The following is an 18,081-nucleotide window of genomic DNA, read 5'->3' as shown; positions in this document are numbered from 1 at the left end:
AACGCTTGAATATATAATTAATATCAATAGACACAACAACGCTGAAAATATACTTTTATATTCTGCACATGTACTTGTATGTTCGTTAGGTATGTAGATGGGTTCATTGGCTCCCACTATAAGCTTGTTATATCAATATCTATCCTTGATTGTACAAGGCTTTCAAATTAAAATCGATTCACGAATCTTTTGTAATCTCATTTTTTTTTTTAATTCTTTACGATAGAAGTTGATGAGAGCACATTCCGGCTATTGATGGTTGGTCTAGGAACACAAGCCGCCGGCGCATATATATATATATATATTGGCTCGACGAAAAATCATTGAAAAAATAAGGCCGACCTAGATTTGCAAATCGCAATACAACCAATATAAAATTTAAATTGAGACTGTTTGGCATCGTGCAATCAACTAAAAAATTGTAAAGAAAATAACTTATTCGATAACAAGTTATTTTGCTGCATGTATATATAGTACTTTAAGCAACACGGCATATGTCATCAACCCACAGTCGAATTCCTATCATTACACAAAGTGGCAATAGTTTTTCAATATGGCTCCCACGCAACTCATTTCTCCTTTGATTCTTTTGTCATTAGTTTTGATTTCCTCTGCCAACCCCGATTACGGTAGTAACACGAAAAACCCCGATACTAGTAATGTTTCCCCGTTTGAGCATAGGGGTCAATTCCTCCATGATCATGATCTTCATGAGCATGTGCTTCACGGTTATAAGTTACACGGTGATGAATACTTCCAGAAGGAGGGCTACACGTTTCCAACCCCGCAAGAAAATCCCGAGGAGCCAGAAGTGCCTCAGTATGGTATCGAGAAGAAGACATACGACTACCAACTCCACGAAGGGCTATTTCCAAACATCCATGCAATTGCCGTCGAAGGACTCATTCTTTGCAAATCGGGAAGCGCCTTTACTCCGATTCAAGGTAGTTTTAAGCTGAAGCTCATCAATAATAATATAAAATAGGTCTACTGATCCTTTCTAGAATTTAGAAACGGCTTAATTAAAAAAAAAAATCAAATAATTTATGGGTAGAATTGCATATCCTAAAGAGTAATAGTATGAAAAATATTAAATTTCTATCAAATGATAGAGTAAGGATATTTTACTACAAACATTAGTTTAAGAGACCAAAACATCCTTTTCATAAGCTACTTCAAATAATAATTTACTAATTATTTTTCTTTTTGTAGGAGGAAGAGCCATAATCAAGTGCCAAAGTTCATATGCAAGCGGATACAACAACGGTTACTATGTGACAAGCTCAGAAACCAACGAAAAAGGGTGCTTCGTTGCGACGTTGTTAATGGAAGAGCTCGTAAAGCATTCAATCAATCTGAAAAAGTGCAAGGCATATCCCGAGTACTCTCCGATGGAGACCTGTGATGTCATTGCACCAAATAGTGAATCATACCTTAGTCCGTCACGAAATGAGGGAGACACAAGTTATTACAACGCTGGATCCCTCATCTACACTGAGGAGCCACCTCATTACCCCAAGGATGAAGAGCCCACCGTGCCAGAAGAGAAACCTTCAGTGCCTCATTACTGAAGAATGTTACTGTGGTTTACATAAAAATTCCTTTCTCTAATTACTGATGGTCAAATTCTTTTATTTTTCGCTTGTATAATTTTATCACTTCTCGTTTGAGCCGATCTTGTCCTTCTAAGAATCCCCGTTTACTATATATGCGTGTTTGTTGGGAGCTTATTAATATTGCTATGATTATTTTTTCTTATTCCAAATCCATCTATCATGTTCAATCAAATTTTACAACACATAATTTGTGAATATGAAATTTTCATTTTTCTCCCACCTCAGTGTAAATTATAAGTGCTATTAAAAAAACTAAAGCCAACTCTACGATAGCTTTGATTATTATAACAAAAAATTAGCCAATTAAGCCACCGAAAGTCTAAGAATTGCTAGATATCCAACCTTTTCTAATTTTTTTTTTTTTTGTAAATAGCCACCTCAACTTATTTATGGCATTAAAAAAGACAAAAATATCTAAAAACATTATTGCCAACTATTTTGGGCTTTTTGTCTTTTTGAGTGCCGTAAATAAATTGAGATGGCTATTTACAAAAAATTAACAAAATATTGGCTATTATACAAAACGCTATAAATCAAATGGTGGCTATATAGCTAAAAGACCCTTATTATAAAGAAGAGAGAATGATCAAGTAAAAAGTTTTATTTTTGTGTATACGTCTTAATAAAAAAAAGCATATATGACATTTTTTAATCAAATATTTCTTGCGACTAGCCAAAATTCTACCTATTTCTAAGGATATAGCTCAAATTTCATTTTATTACGGAAATAGTCCATCAGGCCTCAGTTAATTAAATTAACTGTTTAGTCAATTTAATTAATTGAACACTTAATATAATTAACGGAGACCTGATGGGCTATTTCCCTAATAAAATGAAACTTGAAATTAATTATGGACAAAGAATAAAAGACAATATCTTAGATTAAATCTCAATGTGATCATCATAGCGACACTGATTAGTGTGTCGTAACGGTTCTTATTGTTTATTGCGTATTTTACGGGGTAGTAAATTTGCTCTCTCTCTCTCTCTCTCTCTCTCTCTCTCTCTCTCTCTCTCTCTCTCTCTCTCTTCCCATGTGTAAAAACTAATTGATAATATTAGTCCATATAATTTTTTTTTTCAATGACAATACGACTATATGATTCAAAGGTTGTAGCTCGTGAAGTCAATACAATTGACTATACGTTATTCTACATGAACTTATATTGATATCAATATATCTTATTTTTTGAACATTTTAGGTTTTCTACATGAATATAAATATTAATATATTTTAACCACTTTTATAGTCATAATTTTAGATCACTTTTATATGTGAATATATGTTAAAGTATGCAAAAATCTTAGTTGCAAGACGAGTCAATTGAATTTTTTTCAGTGTATTCAGCCAAAGTAAATGCAATTGGAGTCCCAAACAATACGGCACAAAAGCTTTATCTACAAATATATTTATCAGCTTTTTTATAATACTCTAAATACTTAATTCACTTAAATGTTTATTTTTATGTCGACTTTAGACGACCTAGTTATTCTTTTAATTTTGGCGATGCAAGCAAGTCAAGTGTTTTGTATGAAAAATATTAATTATCTTTGATTTAGTCATAGCAATGGCGTTTACGCCACGACGAGCTTTTTCGGAGACGAGACAAAAGTAAGTAAAGTCATGATCCAATTATTTTTCGTCGCAGCGATAATTTCCATTTTAAACTCCCGAGAGCATGTATTTTTTGTTTTCATTTTCGTCACGACTTAAGAGTCACCGGTCGCGACGTAATCATGTTTCATCATAACAAAATTGTTTCACGTCACAGGGACATCGACTTCAGATTCATCGGTCATGACGTAATCATGTTTCGTCATGACAAAATTATATCACGTCACAGCGACATGTTTTAATGACGTCAGCATTCGTTGTTTTGATTTTTGTCATGACATGAATTTTAACGTCATGTCTTCACTTTCAACGACGGTCACGTATAATCGTCACGACGCGATACTTTTTGTCGTGACGAGTGCTACCATGACGATTTATTTTATTCCGAAACATGGGCAAAGTTTTAAATTTTATTCTTTATTTAACTTATACCACGACGGACATATTTTCTGTCGAGGAAACACTGCTCGTCACGGCGTGGAATTTTTTTTCGTGACGGCAGAATCATTGTTAACCACACTTTATATTGAATTGCAAGTAAATAAGTTTGCTGAAATTTATCCTAGGTTTCGTTATTATTGAATTTAATCTCATTTGATTTATGTGTTTATTTAGCTCAATATTTCTTCGTCAATTGTTATTAGTCACTAAGTGATCTCAAATATACTAGTTCAGTGTGAACTTTGAAATTACAAAACGTGTTAAGAGATGGTTGTTCAGCTATTAGTTATGACAATAAATTGAACTGATTGTTTATGCAAGATAAAATAAACCAAATAATCGAACAAGCAATCTAAAGCAGAAAGCGATAAAGGAAACAAAGATTTAGTAACCATGTTCAGTGATAAAACACCTACTCATGGGGACTGATACGTCCAGTGGTGAAAATCAATCAACTAATTCTCAATAAAAGGTACAACGATATAGGTTTGCAGACTCCCTCTCAAACGCCTAGCTTCTTTGATTCTTCAACAGATTGCGACCTAATCTACCCTTAGATCAGAAACTCTCTCTCTCTCTCTCTCTCTCTCTCTCTCTCTCTCTCTCTCTCTCTTTTCCACACAATCCTCTCCTGAAGATTTACTTAACAAATCAATGCAAAACACACACTCACAGACTCTACACAAATAAACACAACATTAGCGCAATCTTGAACCAGTGTCGATGAAGATCTCCAAAGGAAAAGAGAGTGGCTTAAGAGTAAGATCGGCAAGAATTGACCAAAAAAAGGTAACAAACTTAATTTCAACCCTAGGAGAGATTTATTAGGTTTGCACTAAATCTTCTGAAAATCTATATATATTATTTGAAAACCAAATATCTGATAATATCTATCCTTTAAGATCTGAACTGAAAGCATAATATTTCCACTTTTATTCGCGCGGGAGGACATGTGACTTAAGTAATCTGAGGCCTTGAATAACTTGATGCAGACAATGTGAAATCCCAATTTTTTTTACCTTAATTAAAAAGCTAAAATTTTTGTGTTCGAGTTACGTTAGTTTTTTTTTTAATAAAGTAGTAGTGAATGATTTGTTTATGTGGTAGCTTTAGGGTATTTTTTTTTAAAATTTAATATACTCTTTAGATTACAAAATATGGATATAATATATTATAAATAAGTTATGTATACATACTTTTTATATATATATATATATATATATATATATATATATACATTATAATAAATTAAAGTATACATATTACTTTATTTTACATAATATAAATTAGTTAACGTTTTTTTTATATATATATATATATAGATATATAAAAGTATCTTATATATTATATTATATATATATATTATATATATATAATCAGTTTAGTTTTTTTTTATACGTTTTATATATATATATATATATATATATATATATATATATATATATATATTTATATAAAGTTATTTATATGCGTGCATGTGATGTGCTCGTAAGCATATATTATGTTTTTTTTTATTATAATAATAATTAATATATTAATATTAGAAGTAGGATTAGGTTTGGGCTTTTAGGGTTTGGGCTTTTAGGTTTATTTAAGTCATATTTAAGCATCCCCTCCTCTTTTTTTTAACGCTTTTTCTCTGCTCTCTCTCCCCATTCCTCTTTGGTTTGAAAAATTCGTAGCTCCAATTAGGTATGCTTTCTTTTCTCCCTGTTTCGGATTCCCTGTAAACGTATTCTTAAAACGCTTGTGCTGGTTTCAAAAAAATTGTTTTTGCGTTGATTCTTTTTGGAAAGGTTAGTTTTAAGTGTCTTCTATCTAAATCTGCAATCGAAAAATATTTTTATGAAATACAGAATATTTTCCGATTATTTTCAAATCGGCGCACAGACCTGAGACCTATTCCCGATTTTCAGACTTTAAACGCTTATTTTGGATTCAAAAAATTTGCTTTTGCGTTGATTCTTTTTGGAAACTTTAGGTTTAAATGTCTTCTATCTAAACCTTTAATCGAAAAATATTTTTATCAAATACTGAATATTTTCTGATTATTTTCAAAACGATGCGCAGACAGTTTTTTGACAAAAACTTTAAAGATTGATCTTAGCACTTCTTTTATTTTTAATAAATAGTTAAAATATTATTTTGGCCGTGATGCCTTTACAAAAAGTGCTCAAAATTATATTTTATACGTACTTGATTTTTTACAAAAGTTTTTCCAGAGTTTCAGTTTTCTCCGAAACCCTAATAGCCATGGGTATTTTAGTAATTTCACGTCGGATCTCGTTTCTGAAAATTTCCAGAAACTAAGTCATGTATTAAATCCTTTTCTAACCTGATAAGTAATAGTCAACCTTTTCCGTTTAGGTTCCGAGTCATTAAGAGCATCCTTTTCATTCGACGGTCTTCGATCGTAATTCCGATATCCAGGTGAGAATAATCTCACTGCAACACGGATTAGTTAAAAAAATATATATAATACGTATTATGTGATATGAAGTATTTATGTATTGTGTGAATTTTTGTGTGTGCGTGTTTGTTCGGAATGTGCTTGTTATGATATGATATGACGATATGTGAGTTTATGTTATTATCTTATGATGTGTGTTAGAATATCTATAACACGTCTTATGTTTCTAGCTATGTTATCATGTATGTTTTTATCTTACGTCGCTCATATTTTTAACGTAATAAACACGATTAATAAGTTAAGTAAGCAAGAGAGTCGTACCGCCTCGAATTACGGAGGTACCTAGAGGAATTTCTCGAGCCGAACTACGGGCTCACATAGAGAGTTCCTCATATGTTTATGTATGTGACGGGGCGTACTATGGGAGGTCGCAGCCCCATGGTTCGTTACCAAAGTGTACACTGAAATCGGTACGGCTACTCTAGGGGACCCCCGAACTAAAATACGATAGACTTTTAATAGGGTATTTCATGTCACAGTTAATACGAATAACCGGTTCATGCATTTTTGTTTTATTGCTTATGTTTTGTGAGTTATAGTTATTCTCGCTGAGCGTTAGCTCACTCTATGTATTTACGTCCGTGTTGTAGGTAAACAACATATGAGCAAGTGAGGAGGGTGGATCAGCGGCGGCGATTGCGAGAGGGTTGGGTTATGGTTGCCGTTTTCGAAAATAAAAGACTTCCGCTTTGCTTTCAGTTTTCAATAATCCAAACCCAAGGTTTTATTTTTCATGGTTAAAGTTATGTTTTTTTTCAATTTCGTTAAAGGTTACGACTTTATTTATGGAATTTATTTTACGATGGTATTTTGTTGGTTTTAAATTTCCATTATGCAACTTCGACTTTTTGGTTGTTTTCGTTCATCAAGTTTAATTGAAAATTTATTTTTAGGTTACGAGTTTTCAAACTTTATATTTTAAGTTATGTTTTAAAAAAAAAAATTTACCTCAAATTTTCTTAAGTTTTAAAAAGTAAGATAAGTAAGACGGTCCGAAAAGTCGGGTCGTCACAGTTGGTATCAGAGCAACGAACCTACGACCTCCCTTCGCTATCGATCGCACGGCTTCCCCCTACTCAAGTAAGTTAATTTTGTTTTATTATGTTGTATGTTTAGCTTTTATATTTCTTCTTTGTTAGATGGACGTTGAAGTAACAAAACACGTGATCGCGGAAAGCCAGAGCCGCATTGCTGATGGTGACCTCATGATCAAATTCTTAGAGACAAATCCTCTAGTTCTTAGCAGCGCGATGACAGATATCGTCGGCACACGAGAATGGTGCAATAACATAGACATCCGTTTTAAGGTGTTGCAAGTTCCAGAGAGATTGCAAGTTTCCTTTGCACAACTAAAGGTCCACTGGAAGGTATTGGAGTATTGGCAAGAAAAGCTAAGGGATCACCCCGGAGCTGGATGGGAGTACATGAAGGATGGGGTTATACGAAATTTCACCAATAAGGGCTGGCGTGCAAAAATGGAAAGAAGGCGTTATCGTCATGTTTTGAGGTCATGGAAGATGAAAGATGGGGAGACTGCAAAGGAGTACCATAATCGAACCTCTGACATGCTATCCCACGTTCCTTTTCTTTTGGATGATGAAGACGCGATTAGTGTGTACTGGAATGGACTTTCTGATTTTGAAAAACAGGAAGGGAAGTATTGCACCTATGAACCCGCGCCTGGAATAACTTTCGAAGAGTTTAATAGATACATTAAGCATTATATGGAGCTCGTCGACGATGACCTACCTCCAGAGGGCGATTCCAATATGGACCCGGTAGAGGAAGAATCGGAGGAAGATCCTTCTGAGGATGATCCAGTCGAGGATTAAATTCTTCTTGCTATTCTAGGATTTTTGGTTTTATTTGTTTTTCCTTAAAGTTTGAAATACCTTTTATTTTTTGTGAGGTTTTAGTTTTGTTTTTTTTTTGGTTTTGAGTATCACTTTCGAATTTGGATTATATGTTTAAGTTACTATTATCTTAATAGTTTCATAAAGTTCTTTGTATGAGGGTGTTTTGCATGTTAAGTCTTTTCTATAATCAATCCTAATAGTTTTAGAAGCCAAAAACCCTAATCGCGAAAATGTATTCGAAATCTTAGATGGAAAACGTTCAAGCTGCTCGTGGACAAGGCAGAGGTAGGCCACGAGGCCGAGGTAGGGGAAGAGGCAGAGTTGCCGCTGATGTCCCAATGCAAGATGCTCATCATGCCGCTCCGTTTCCCGCACAACAAGGAGCGGCAGTGAATCCCGACGGTCCAGCCCCCGCACCTCAGCCAGCGGCCCAGCCCGAGCTTGCGGTACTCGTCACTGCATTGCTACAACGTATCGAAGCCCAAGAAGTGGAGATACAAGAGTTGAGAAACCACCTCCCCCAAGTCAATGAAAATGTGGAAGAGGATCAACAAGCACCACCAGCACCTCCCCAGAATGTACATCAGATGGGCCAAGTTGTTGTGGCTGATGATCTTTTCGAAAGGTTCAGGAGGATGAGAGCTCCAGATTTTGAAGGTTCCACTGATCCTTTAGTGGCTGATGAGTGGATGTCAGAGATGAAGAAGATCTTCAACTTCATGAATATCTCGGAAATTGAGAAAGTCATATGTGCGTCTTTTGTTCTGAAGAAGGATGCACGCTACTGGTGGGAGACAGTAGCAGCTAGAAGAGACACACGCGCTATGTCTTGGGAAGACTTCACTGAGGAGTTCAACAGTAAGTATTTCAACATGCGAGCGATGAACACTCAGCAGAAGGAGTTTGCGGAGCTGAAGCAAGGGACGATGACTGTGACTGAAGCTGTTAGTAAGTTCAATCAATTGGCCAGACTGTGTCCTCACTTGGTTCCAACAGAGACAGAAAGAGTTAGGAGGATGATGGGGATGTTCCGACCGGAATTGGCCTTAGCCATTGATAGTGGAAGTCAGCCACCTACCACAGTCGCCGACTGCCTCGAACGTGCCATGCGAGCTGAATACCACTTGATCCAAGTAAAGGAGGAACGAGCTCAGTTTTACAAGGCTCGAAAAGAGGAGAAAGGTCAAAGCAGAGGTCCCGACAACAGGAAGCCAAACCAATCAGGAAATCCCCGGCCTAACCATAACCGTCAAGGCTTCAAGGCACAACCCCAATGGAATGGGAATGGAAAGAAGAGAAGTCATCCTGGAAATGGTGGCAACGCCAACAACAAGATCAAGGTAGAGGGAACGACCTTTCCAGTATGCAAGACTTGTGGGAAGATGCATCCTGGAGAGTGCCGGGAGGGAACCATGACTTGTTTCAAGTGTGGTCAGCCTGGACACTTTCTCAAGGATTGTCCGAAATCATTTTCCTCTCAGAATGGACAATATCAGCAGCACAACCCAAATGGACGACTTAACTTCATGCAAGCTGCCATCGAAGGGCCACAGATTTCCCAAGGTCGTTTAGAAGCACCTCCAACCACCCAAGTTCCACCACCACAACAAGCCCGCATCTACGCCTACACCAACGCTGATGCTCTAGCCAGCTCTTCGAATGTGGTAGCAGGTCAGCTTCCTATAGCTCATTTTGACGCTTTAGTATTGTTTGACTCTGGTGCTACACATTGTTTTATTTCGTTAGAACTGGCTAGGAAATTAGGCGATAGTGTAGTGAAAACTAGGAAGGTTTTCAGGACGGCATTACCGTCTGGTGATGTGCTATTATCAGAGTACTGTTTAAAAAGAGTACCGATAATAATTGGTGGTCATGAGTTAAGGATCGATTTCATTGTCTTAGAAATAAAAGACTTTGATGCCATCTTGGGTATGGACTTCTTAGGCGAGAATAATGCAATGATCGATTGTCGCCGAAAAAGGGTAATCTTCAAACCGGTAACGGGAAGAGGGTTTACCTTTGAAGGAAGGCCACTCAAGAAATCTAAGATGTTGGTGTCAGCATTACAAGCTAGAAGATTGATGAGTAAAGCGTGTTATGGATTCCTAGCGTCGGTAGTGGACAAGACTAAGGATGTAGAAGCAACTCCCGACGACGTGCCAGTGGTGAAGGATTATGTAGATGTTTTTCCCGAAGAATTACCAGGCTTAGCTCCAGAGCGTGAGATTTCTTTTGGGATTGAATTACTACCTGGTACGGGACCGATCTCTAAAGCCCCCTACCGAATGGCGCCAGCTGAACTCAAGGAGCTGCAAACACAACTTCAAGAGTTGTTGGATAAAGGATTCATCCGCCCAAGTCATTCACCATGGGGAGCACCAGTTTTATTCGTGAAGAAGAAGGATGGATCTTTCCGTATGTGCATCGACTACAGAGAGCTTAACAAGGTCACCATCAAGAACAAGTATCCGCTTCCTAGGATTGATGACTTGTTTGACCAACTCAAGGGAGCAAAAGTATTTTCGAAGATTGACTTGCGATCCGGCTATCATCAATTACGAGTCAAAGAGGACGACGTTCCAAAGACTGCTTTTCGCACCCGCTACGGTCATTACGAGTTCACGGTCATGCCTTTTGGACTCACTAACGCCCCAGCAGCCTTCATGGATATGATGAATAGGATCTTTAGCGACGTCTTGGATAAATTTGTAATAGTCTTCATTGATGACATTCTGATTTACTCTAAGAGTGTCGAAGATCACGAAGAACACCTGCGAGTTGCACTACAGACTTTGAGACGACATCAACTATATGCCAAATTCTCGAAGTGCGAATTTTGGCTGGATAAGGTGCATTTCCTTGGTCACGTGGTTTCTAAGGATGGGATCTCCGTTGATCCTTCCAAGATAGAATCCGTCAATGATTGGAAACCGCCTCGAAATGTTACAGAGATCAGGAGTTTTCTCGGTTTAGCAGGCTACTATAGAAGATTTGTTGAAGGGTTTTCTACATTAGCTGCTCCACTCACCGCCCTCACGAAGAAAGATAAGAAGTATGAGTGGACCGAGAAATGTGAAGAGAGTTTTCGCGAGTTGAAGAGAAGACTCACCAGCGCGCCAATACTTATAGTCCCTGAAAGTGGAGAACCTTTGTCTATTTACAGCGACGCGTCAAAGACAGGTCTTGGTGCTGTGTTAATGCAAAACGGCAAAGTAGTGGCTTATGCGTCACGACAACTCAAAAATCACGAGAGGAATTATCCTACTCATGATTTGGAGTTAGCCGCAGTGGTTTTTGCCCTCAAGATTTGGAGACACTACCTGTATGGTGTTCGGTGTGAGATATTTACCGATCATAAGAGCTTAAAGTATATTTTCACTCAAAAGGAGTTGAATATGAGGCAAAGAAGGTGGCTAGAATTGGTTAAGGACTACGACTGTGGTATCCATTACCACCCCGGAAAGGCAAACGTGGTAGCAGATGCCTTAAGTAGGAAGGGTGAGGCTAGTCTATCGACGATGCGAGCTTTATCTCCTCAACTCACTGATGAAATCAACAATTTAGGGGTTGAAATTATCACACAAGGATTAGCCAATATGACCTTACAGTCAGATCTTTTTGAGAGGATCAAGGAAGCGCAAATGCGTGATCCGGAGATGTCAAAGTTGAAGGACGATGCGTTGGAAAGCCAAGAGTCAAAATTTTCCATTTCGGAGAATGATGTACTTTTTTTCGATGGAAGGATTTGTGTACCCAACGAAGATGAGTTACGAATGCAAATTCTTACCGAAGCACATGAGACACCGTATTCAGTTCACCCAGGTTCCACGAAGATGTATCAAGACCTCCGAGAACACTTTTGGTGGAACGGAATGAAGGGTGACGTTGCAAAGTTTGTCAGTAAATGTCTTACCTGCCAGAAAGTGAAAGCCGAACATCAACGACCAGCTGGAGAATTACAGCCAATCGAAGTTCCTGAATGGAAGTGGGAACAAATCACAATGGATTTTGTGGTTGGATTACCTAAGACGGTTGAGGGTTATGATGCTATCTGGGTAGTGGTGGACCGTTTGACCAAGTCTGCTAGGTTCATCCCGATGAAGGTCACGTACTCCGTGGAGAAGTTGGCTGAGTTATACGTGAATAACGTGGTGAGACTGCATGGCGTTCCTCTATCCATCATCTCAGATCGCGATGGTCGTTTCACTTCTAACTTTTGGAGGTGCGTGCAAAAGTCGCTAGGATCGCAACTGAAGTTTAGCACCGCTTTTCACCCCCAAACGGATGGCCAATCCGAGAGGACGATTCAGACCCTAGAGGATATGCTAAGGGCATGTGTCATGGATTTTGGTGGGAGTTGGAGTAAGAGGCTGCCACTTATTGAATTCTCATACAACAACAGCTACCAAGCCTCAATCGGCGTTGCACCGTATGAAGCTCTCTATGGGAGAAAGTGCCGATCTCCAATTAACTGGTTTGAAGCGGGAGAAAATAATCTCCAGAAAACAGATTTTATCCAAGACACAACAGAGACTATCAAGAAAATTCGTGATCGAATGGGAACTGCCCAAAGTCGACAGAAAAGTTACGCCGATAAGAGAAGACGACCTTTGGAATTTCAAGTCGGAGATTTGGTGTTCTTGAAGGTAGCACCTCTCAAGGGTGTGATGAGGTTCGGCAAGAAGGGAAAGTTGAGCCCGAGGTACATTGGTCCTTTCGAGATCATAGAAAGAATCTGAAAAGTAGCCTACCGTCTAGCCCTGAATCCCGAGTTGGCATTGGTGCACAATGTGTTTCATGTCTCGATGCTCAAGAAGTACCTACCTGACCCAACGCACGACTTAATCCAAGAGCCCATCGAAGTTCACGAAGACTTGACGTATGAAGAGAAACCTGTCCAGATTCTCGATCGCGAAGAGAAAGTTTTGAGGAACAAGGTGATTCCTTTGGTAAAAGTGCTATGGCGGAATCATAAGATAGAAGAAGCTACTTGGGAACGGGAAAAAGACATGAAAACACGATATCCCGATCTTTTCAGAGATTTTTAGTATGTCCAAGTAAGAATTCTTATGTTTTTTCTCGACTTTTGTTCATTTTCGGGACGAAAATTCTAATAAGTAGGGGAGATTGTGAAATCCCAATTTTTTTTACCTTAATTAAAAAGCTAAAATTTTTGTGTTCGAGTTACGTTAGTTTTTTTTTTAATAAAGTAGTAGTGAATGATTTGTTTATGTGGTAGCTTTAGGGTATTTTTTTTTAAAATTTAATATACTCTTTAGATTACAAAATATGGATATAATATATTATAAATAAGTTATGTATACATACTTTTTATATATATATATATATATATATATATATATATATATACATTATAATAAATTAAAGTATACATATTACTTTATTTTACATAATATAAATTAGTTAACGTTTTTTATATATATATATATATATAGATATATAAAAGTATCTTATATATTATATTATATATATATATATTATATATATATAAATCAGTTTAGTTTTTTTTGTATACGTTTTATATATATATATATATATATATATATATATATTTATATAAAGTTATTTATATGCGTGCATGTGATGTGCGTAAGCATATATTATGTTTTTTTTTATTATAATAATAATTAATATATTAATATTAGAAGTAGGATTAGGTTTGGGCTTTTAGGGTTTGGGCTTTTAGGGTTTATTTAAGTCATATTTAAGCATCCCCTCCTCTTTTTTTTAACGCTTTTTCTCTGCTCTCTCTCCCCATTCCACTTTGGTTTGAAAAATTCGTAGCTCCAATTAGGTATGCTTTCTTTTCTCCCTGTTTCGGATTCCCTGTAAACGTATTCTTAAAACGCTTGTGCTGGTTTCAAATTTTTTTTTTTTTGCGTTGATTCTTTTTGGAAAGGTTAGTTTTAAGTGTCTTCTATCTAAATCTGCAATCGAAAAATATTTTTATGAAATACAGAATATTTTCCGATTATTTTCAAATCGGCGCACAGACCTGAGACCTATTCCCGATTTTCAGACTTTAAACACTTATTTTGGATTCAAAAAATTTGTTTTTGCGTTGATTCTTTTTGGAAACTTTAGGTTTAAATGTCTTCTATCTAAACCTTTAATCGAAAAATATTTTTATCAAATACTGAATATTTTCTGATTATTTTCAAAACGATGCGCAGACAGTTTTTGACAAAAACTTTAAAGATTTATCTTAGCACTTCTTTTATTTTTAATAAATAGTTAAAATATTATTTTGGCCGTGATGCCTTTACAAAAAGTGCTCAAAATTATATTTTATACGTACTTGATTTTTTACAAAAGTTTTTCCAGAGTTTCAGTTTTCTCCGAAACCCTAATAGCCAGGGGTATTTTAGTAATTTCACGTCGGATCTCGTTTCTGAAAATTTCCAGAAACTAAGTCATGTATTAAATCCTTTTCTTACCTGATAAGTAATAGTCAACCTTTTCCGTTTAGGTTCCGAGTCATTAAGAGCATCCTTTTCATTCGACGGTCTTCGATCGTAATTCCGATATCCAGGTGAGAATAATCTCACTGCAACACGGATTAGTTAAAAAAATATATATAATACGTATTATGTGATATGAAGTATTTATGTATTGTGTGAATTTTTGTGTGTGCGTGTTTGTTCGGAATGTGCTTGTTATGATATGATATGACGATATGTGAGTTTATGTTATTATCTTATGATGTGTGTTAGAATATCTATAACACGTCTTATGTTTCTAGCTATGTTATCATGTATGTTTTTATCTTACGTCGCTCATATTTTTAACGTAATAAACACGATTAATAAGTTAAGTAAGCAAGAGAGTCGTACCGCCTCGAATTACGGAGGTACCTAGAGGAATTTCTCGAGCCGAACTACGGGCTCACATAGAGAGTTCCTCATATGTTTATGTATGTGACGGGGCGTACTATGGGAGGTCGCAGCCCCATGGTTCGTTACCAAAGTGTACACTGAAATCGGTACGGCTACTCTAGGGGACCCCCGAACTAAAATACGATAGACTTTTAATAGGGTATTTCATGTCACAGTTAATACGAATAACCGGTTCATGCATTTTTGTTTTATTGCTTATGTTTTGTGAGTTATAGTTATTCTCGCTGAGCGTTAGCTCATTCTATGTATTTACGTCCGTGTTGTAGGTAAACAACATATGAGCAAGTGAGGAGGGTGGATCAGCGGCGGCGATAGCGAGAGGGTTGGGTTATGGTTGCCGTTTTCGAAAATAAAAGACTTCCGCTTTGCTTTCAGTTTTCAATAATCCAAACCCAAGGTTTTATTTTTCATGGTTAAAGTTATGTTTTTTTTCAATTTCGTTAAAGGTTACGACTTTATTTATGGAATTTATTTTACGATGGTATTTTGTTGGTTTTAAATTTCCATTATGCAACTTCGACTTTTTGGTTGTTTTCGTTCATCAAGTTTAAATGAAAATTTATTTTTAGGTTACGAGTTTTCAAACTTTATATTTTAAGTTATGTTTTAAAAAAAAAATTTACCTCAAATTTTCTTAAGTTTTAAAAAGTAAGATAAGTAAGACGGTCCGAAAAGTCGGGTCGTCACAGACAATCTTGAACAATAATCACAAATTGTTTTGTCAAACTTAAAACACATACTACAAAAGATCCAACAAACGTCACAATACTATCCACGTTCAATACGATAAATCTTTTGAAACCACAAAAAAGAGTAAAGTGACGAAATTTTAACTTGGTTCATTCATCCAATCATATTTTACTTTTGCATGTTTGTTTACTCGTTAGATATATGGATTAAATGCGCAACTTGAAGTGCAAAAACTGACAGACATTTAATTGTTTTATTTTGGTAATTTATATTGGATCATGTAATATTTTGATCTTTTATATCAATTATTGTAAAGATTATTCGACTTTTTTTTGTTCTTTTTAATACATAATTATTTGTTTTTTTGTCATATTTTGAAAATGCATAATTTTTTTTTTTGAAGGACAGCTTTGCTGTAAGTGGGATTAAACTCATGACCACCACTTTAGAGGTGATATGTAATGACCAACTACGTTATGGTAGATACCACGAAAATGCATATTTTTATTGAGGAATAAACTGTAAATAAATAGCCAATGACTACTGAAGTAAAACTATTTAAATAATAATCATATATCTCAACTCATGCTTATGTCTCATTTAGTATGACACACATAATAAAATTTTGCACTTCCCATGCGATTCGAGCGCGAGTTCCCGCCCATGGTAGAGGTTCAAGTATATTATGCAAATGTCTTAATTTTTGCAAATTCTGCAAATATCGCAAAATACTCCGCAAATACCAAAATTGTTTATAAAATATCATATATATTTTATCAAATTATGCAGATACCATAATGTTTTTCCGCAAATTTCACAGATACCGCATGTTTCACTCATATTAATTTATTTACAAGTATTTGTTGTAACTAGCTAATTCTCTACATAATTTTAAAAATCCAGCCTAAGTTTAATTTTAGTAGGTAAATATCCCACATATTTTCGTAGGTACAGTATTATACCTATGTGGAGAAGAGTTCATTGAATTTACTCTTTCAGTTAATTTAATTTACCGCAAAGTTAATTTATTTGGGGGAGTTGTAGCTATTTAGCCAATTTCAAATTTTATTTTTAGAAACTAGCCAACGTTTCGTTTATTTTGATAAATTAACCTTTTATCAAAATTAATGTATGAAAATGTTAAGCAAAATCATGTAAAATACTATCTTATTAACGAAGCCACATCACCAAATGTGGCTCCATTTTCAGCATGCTTAAAACATTGGCTAGATTGCAAATCCAGTGTTTCAAGTGACCTACTATGTGAGATTTTTTTAAATTTAATATGTACTTAATTTAATTTATTTCTAAGTTAATTTAGTTCACTAGTGGTGATTGTAGTTGCGCGAGAGGTGAAAACACTACTAGAAATATGACATTTAGCTACGGAAGTATTAGCGACGACTTAATCGTCGCTAATTTATCGTCGCTAATCACCCTTTTAGCGACGAAAATATCTTCGCTAATTATTTGGTGCCAAAACTTCTAAAGTTTGGCGGCAAAGATAATTAGCGACGATATTTTCGTCGCTAATTATTTCTATTCGTCGCTAAGTTCGCGGGAAAACAATTAGCGACGATATTATCGTCGCTAATAGTTTGGAATTAATTTCGAATTTTAACGAAATTTAAAGAGGGAAAAATCCCTCCAAATTAATTTAAACGAAATGATTTAGCGACGATTTTATCGTCGCTAAATGTGTAAAAAACTATTAGCGACGATTAAATCGTCGCTAAATGCCTAGTTATCATGAACTGAAAAGGCAAGTTCATTTAGCTACGAAATTGACCATTTAGCGACGATTTAATCGTCGGTAAATGTGTTTAAATACCAGGTCGCGTATCAGCTTCCCCCATTTCCTTTCCCGACCTAAAAATCTCATTTTCTCCCATTTCTCCCAAAAAACCGATTCTCTTCCGACGAATCTCCGTCCTCCGCCGTCCCGAAGCTCCGGTAAGTCGCTCTCTTCTCATGTCTCTCTCTCCTCACATCTCTCTCTCCTCACGTCTCTCTCTCTCCTCAGATTTGTCTCTCCGAAGCTCGTCGCCGTCCACCGCCGTCCTCCGCCGATCCGCCGCCGACGCCGAAGTCCATCTCGTCCTCCCCGGTCCGCCTCTTCCTCCGCCTGCACGGCTCTTCCTCCGCCACCGCCGGTAAGTTTATATATATATATATATATATATATATATATATATATATATATATATATAAGTTATATTTTATATATTTACATAATTTAGTATAAATATTTTAGCTTTACATAATTAGTTATATATTAGGTATAAATATTAAAATTATTTTTATTATAAATATTTACATAAGTATTTAGGATATAATTTAGTATATAAGTATTTACATAATTAGTGATATATATAATTATATAGGATATAAGTATTTACATAATTAGTTATATATATAATTATTTAGGATATAAGTATTTAGGATATAATTTAGTATATAATTTAGTATTTAGGAT

The 18,081-nt window shown here is 35.8% G+C and overlaps 1 protein-coding gene across 1 annotated transcript; it reads left to right on the top strand.

Moving 5' to 3' along the window:
• Positions 1-516: 516 nt before the first annotated feature.
• On the top strand, positions 517-1,721 carry LOC149389807 (uncharacterized). The gene is made up of 2 exons (XM_089622727.1): positions 517-944; positions 1,213-1,721. Exons 1-2 carry the CDS (start codon positions 554-556, stop codon positions 1,569-1,571), a joined length of 750 nt encoding a protein of 249 aa, XP_089478853.1. The 5' UTR covers positions 517-553; the 3' UTR covers positions 1,572-1,721.
• Positions 1,722-18,081: the final 16,360 nt, after the last annotated feature.

This window comes from Urtica dioica, chromosome 8, assembly GCF_054948205.1.
Source record: "Urtica dioica subsp. dioica isolate 48M chromosome 8, U.dioica_male_clone48M_v1_H2, whole genome shotgun sequence".
NCBI classification, from domain to species: Eukaryota; Viridiplantae; Streptophyta; class Magnoliopsida; order Rosales; family Urticaceae; genus Urtica; species Urtica dioica.
The sequence above is the reverse complement of the archived record's forward strand: the minus strand, read 5'-3'. Positions and strand labels throughout refer to the sequence as shown.

What these genes read in the sequence shown, in the direction of transcription:
- LOC149389807 (XM_089622727.1), top strand. Translation starts at nt 554, where the DNA reads ATGGCTCCCACGCAACTCATTTCTCCTTTGATTCTTTTGTCATTAGTT. An exon ending in CGCCTTTACTCCGATTCAAG is followed by an intron (nt 945 to 1,212) that starts GTAGTTTTAAGC and finishes TTCTTTTTGTAG; the next exon opens with GAGGAAGAGCCATAATCAAG.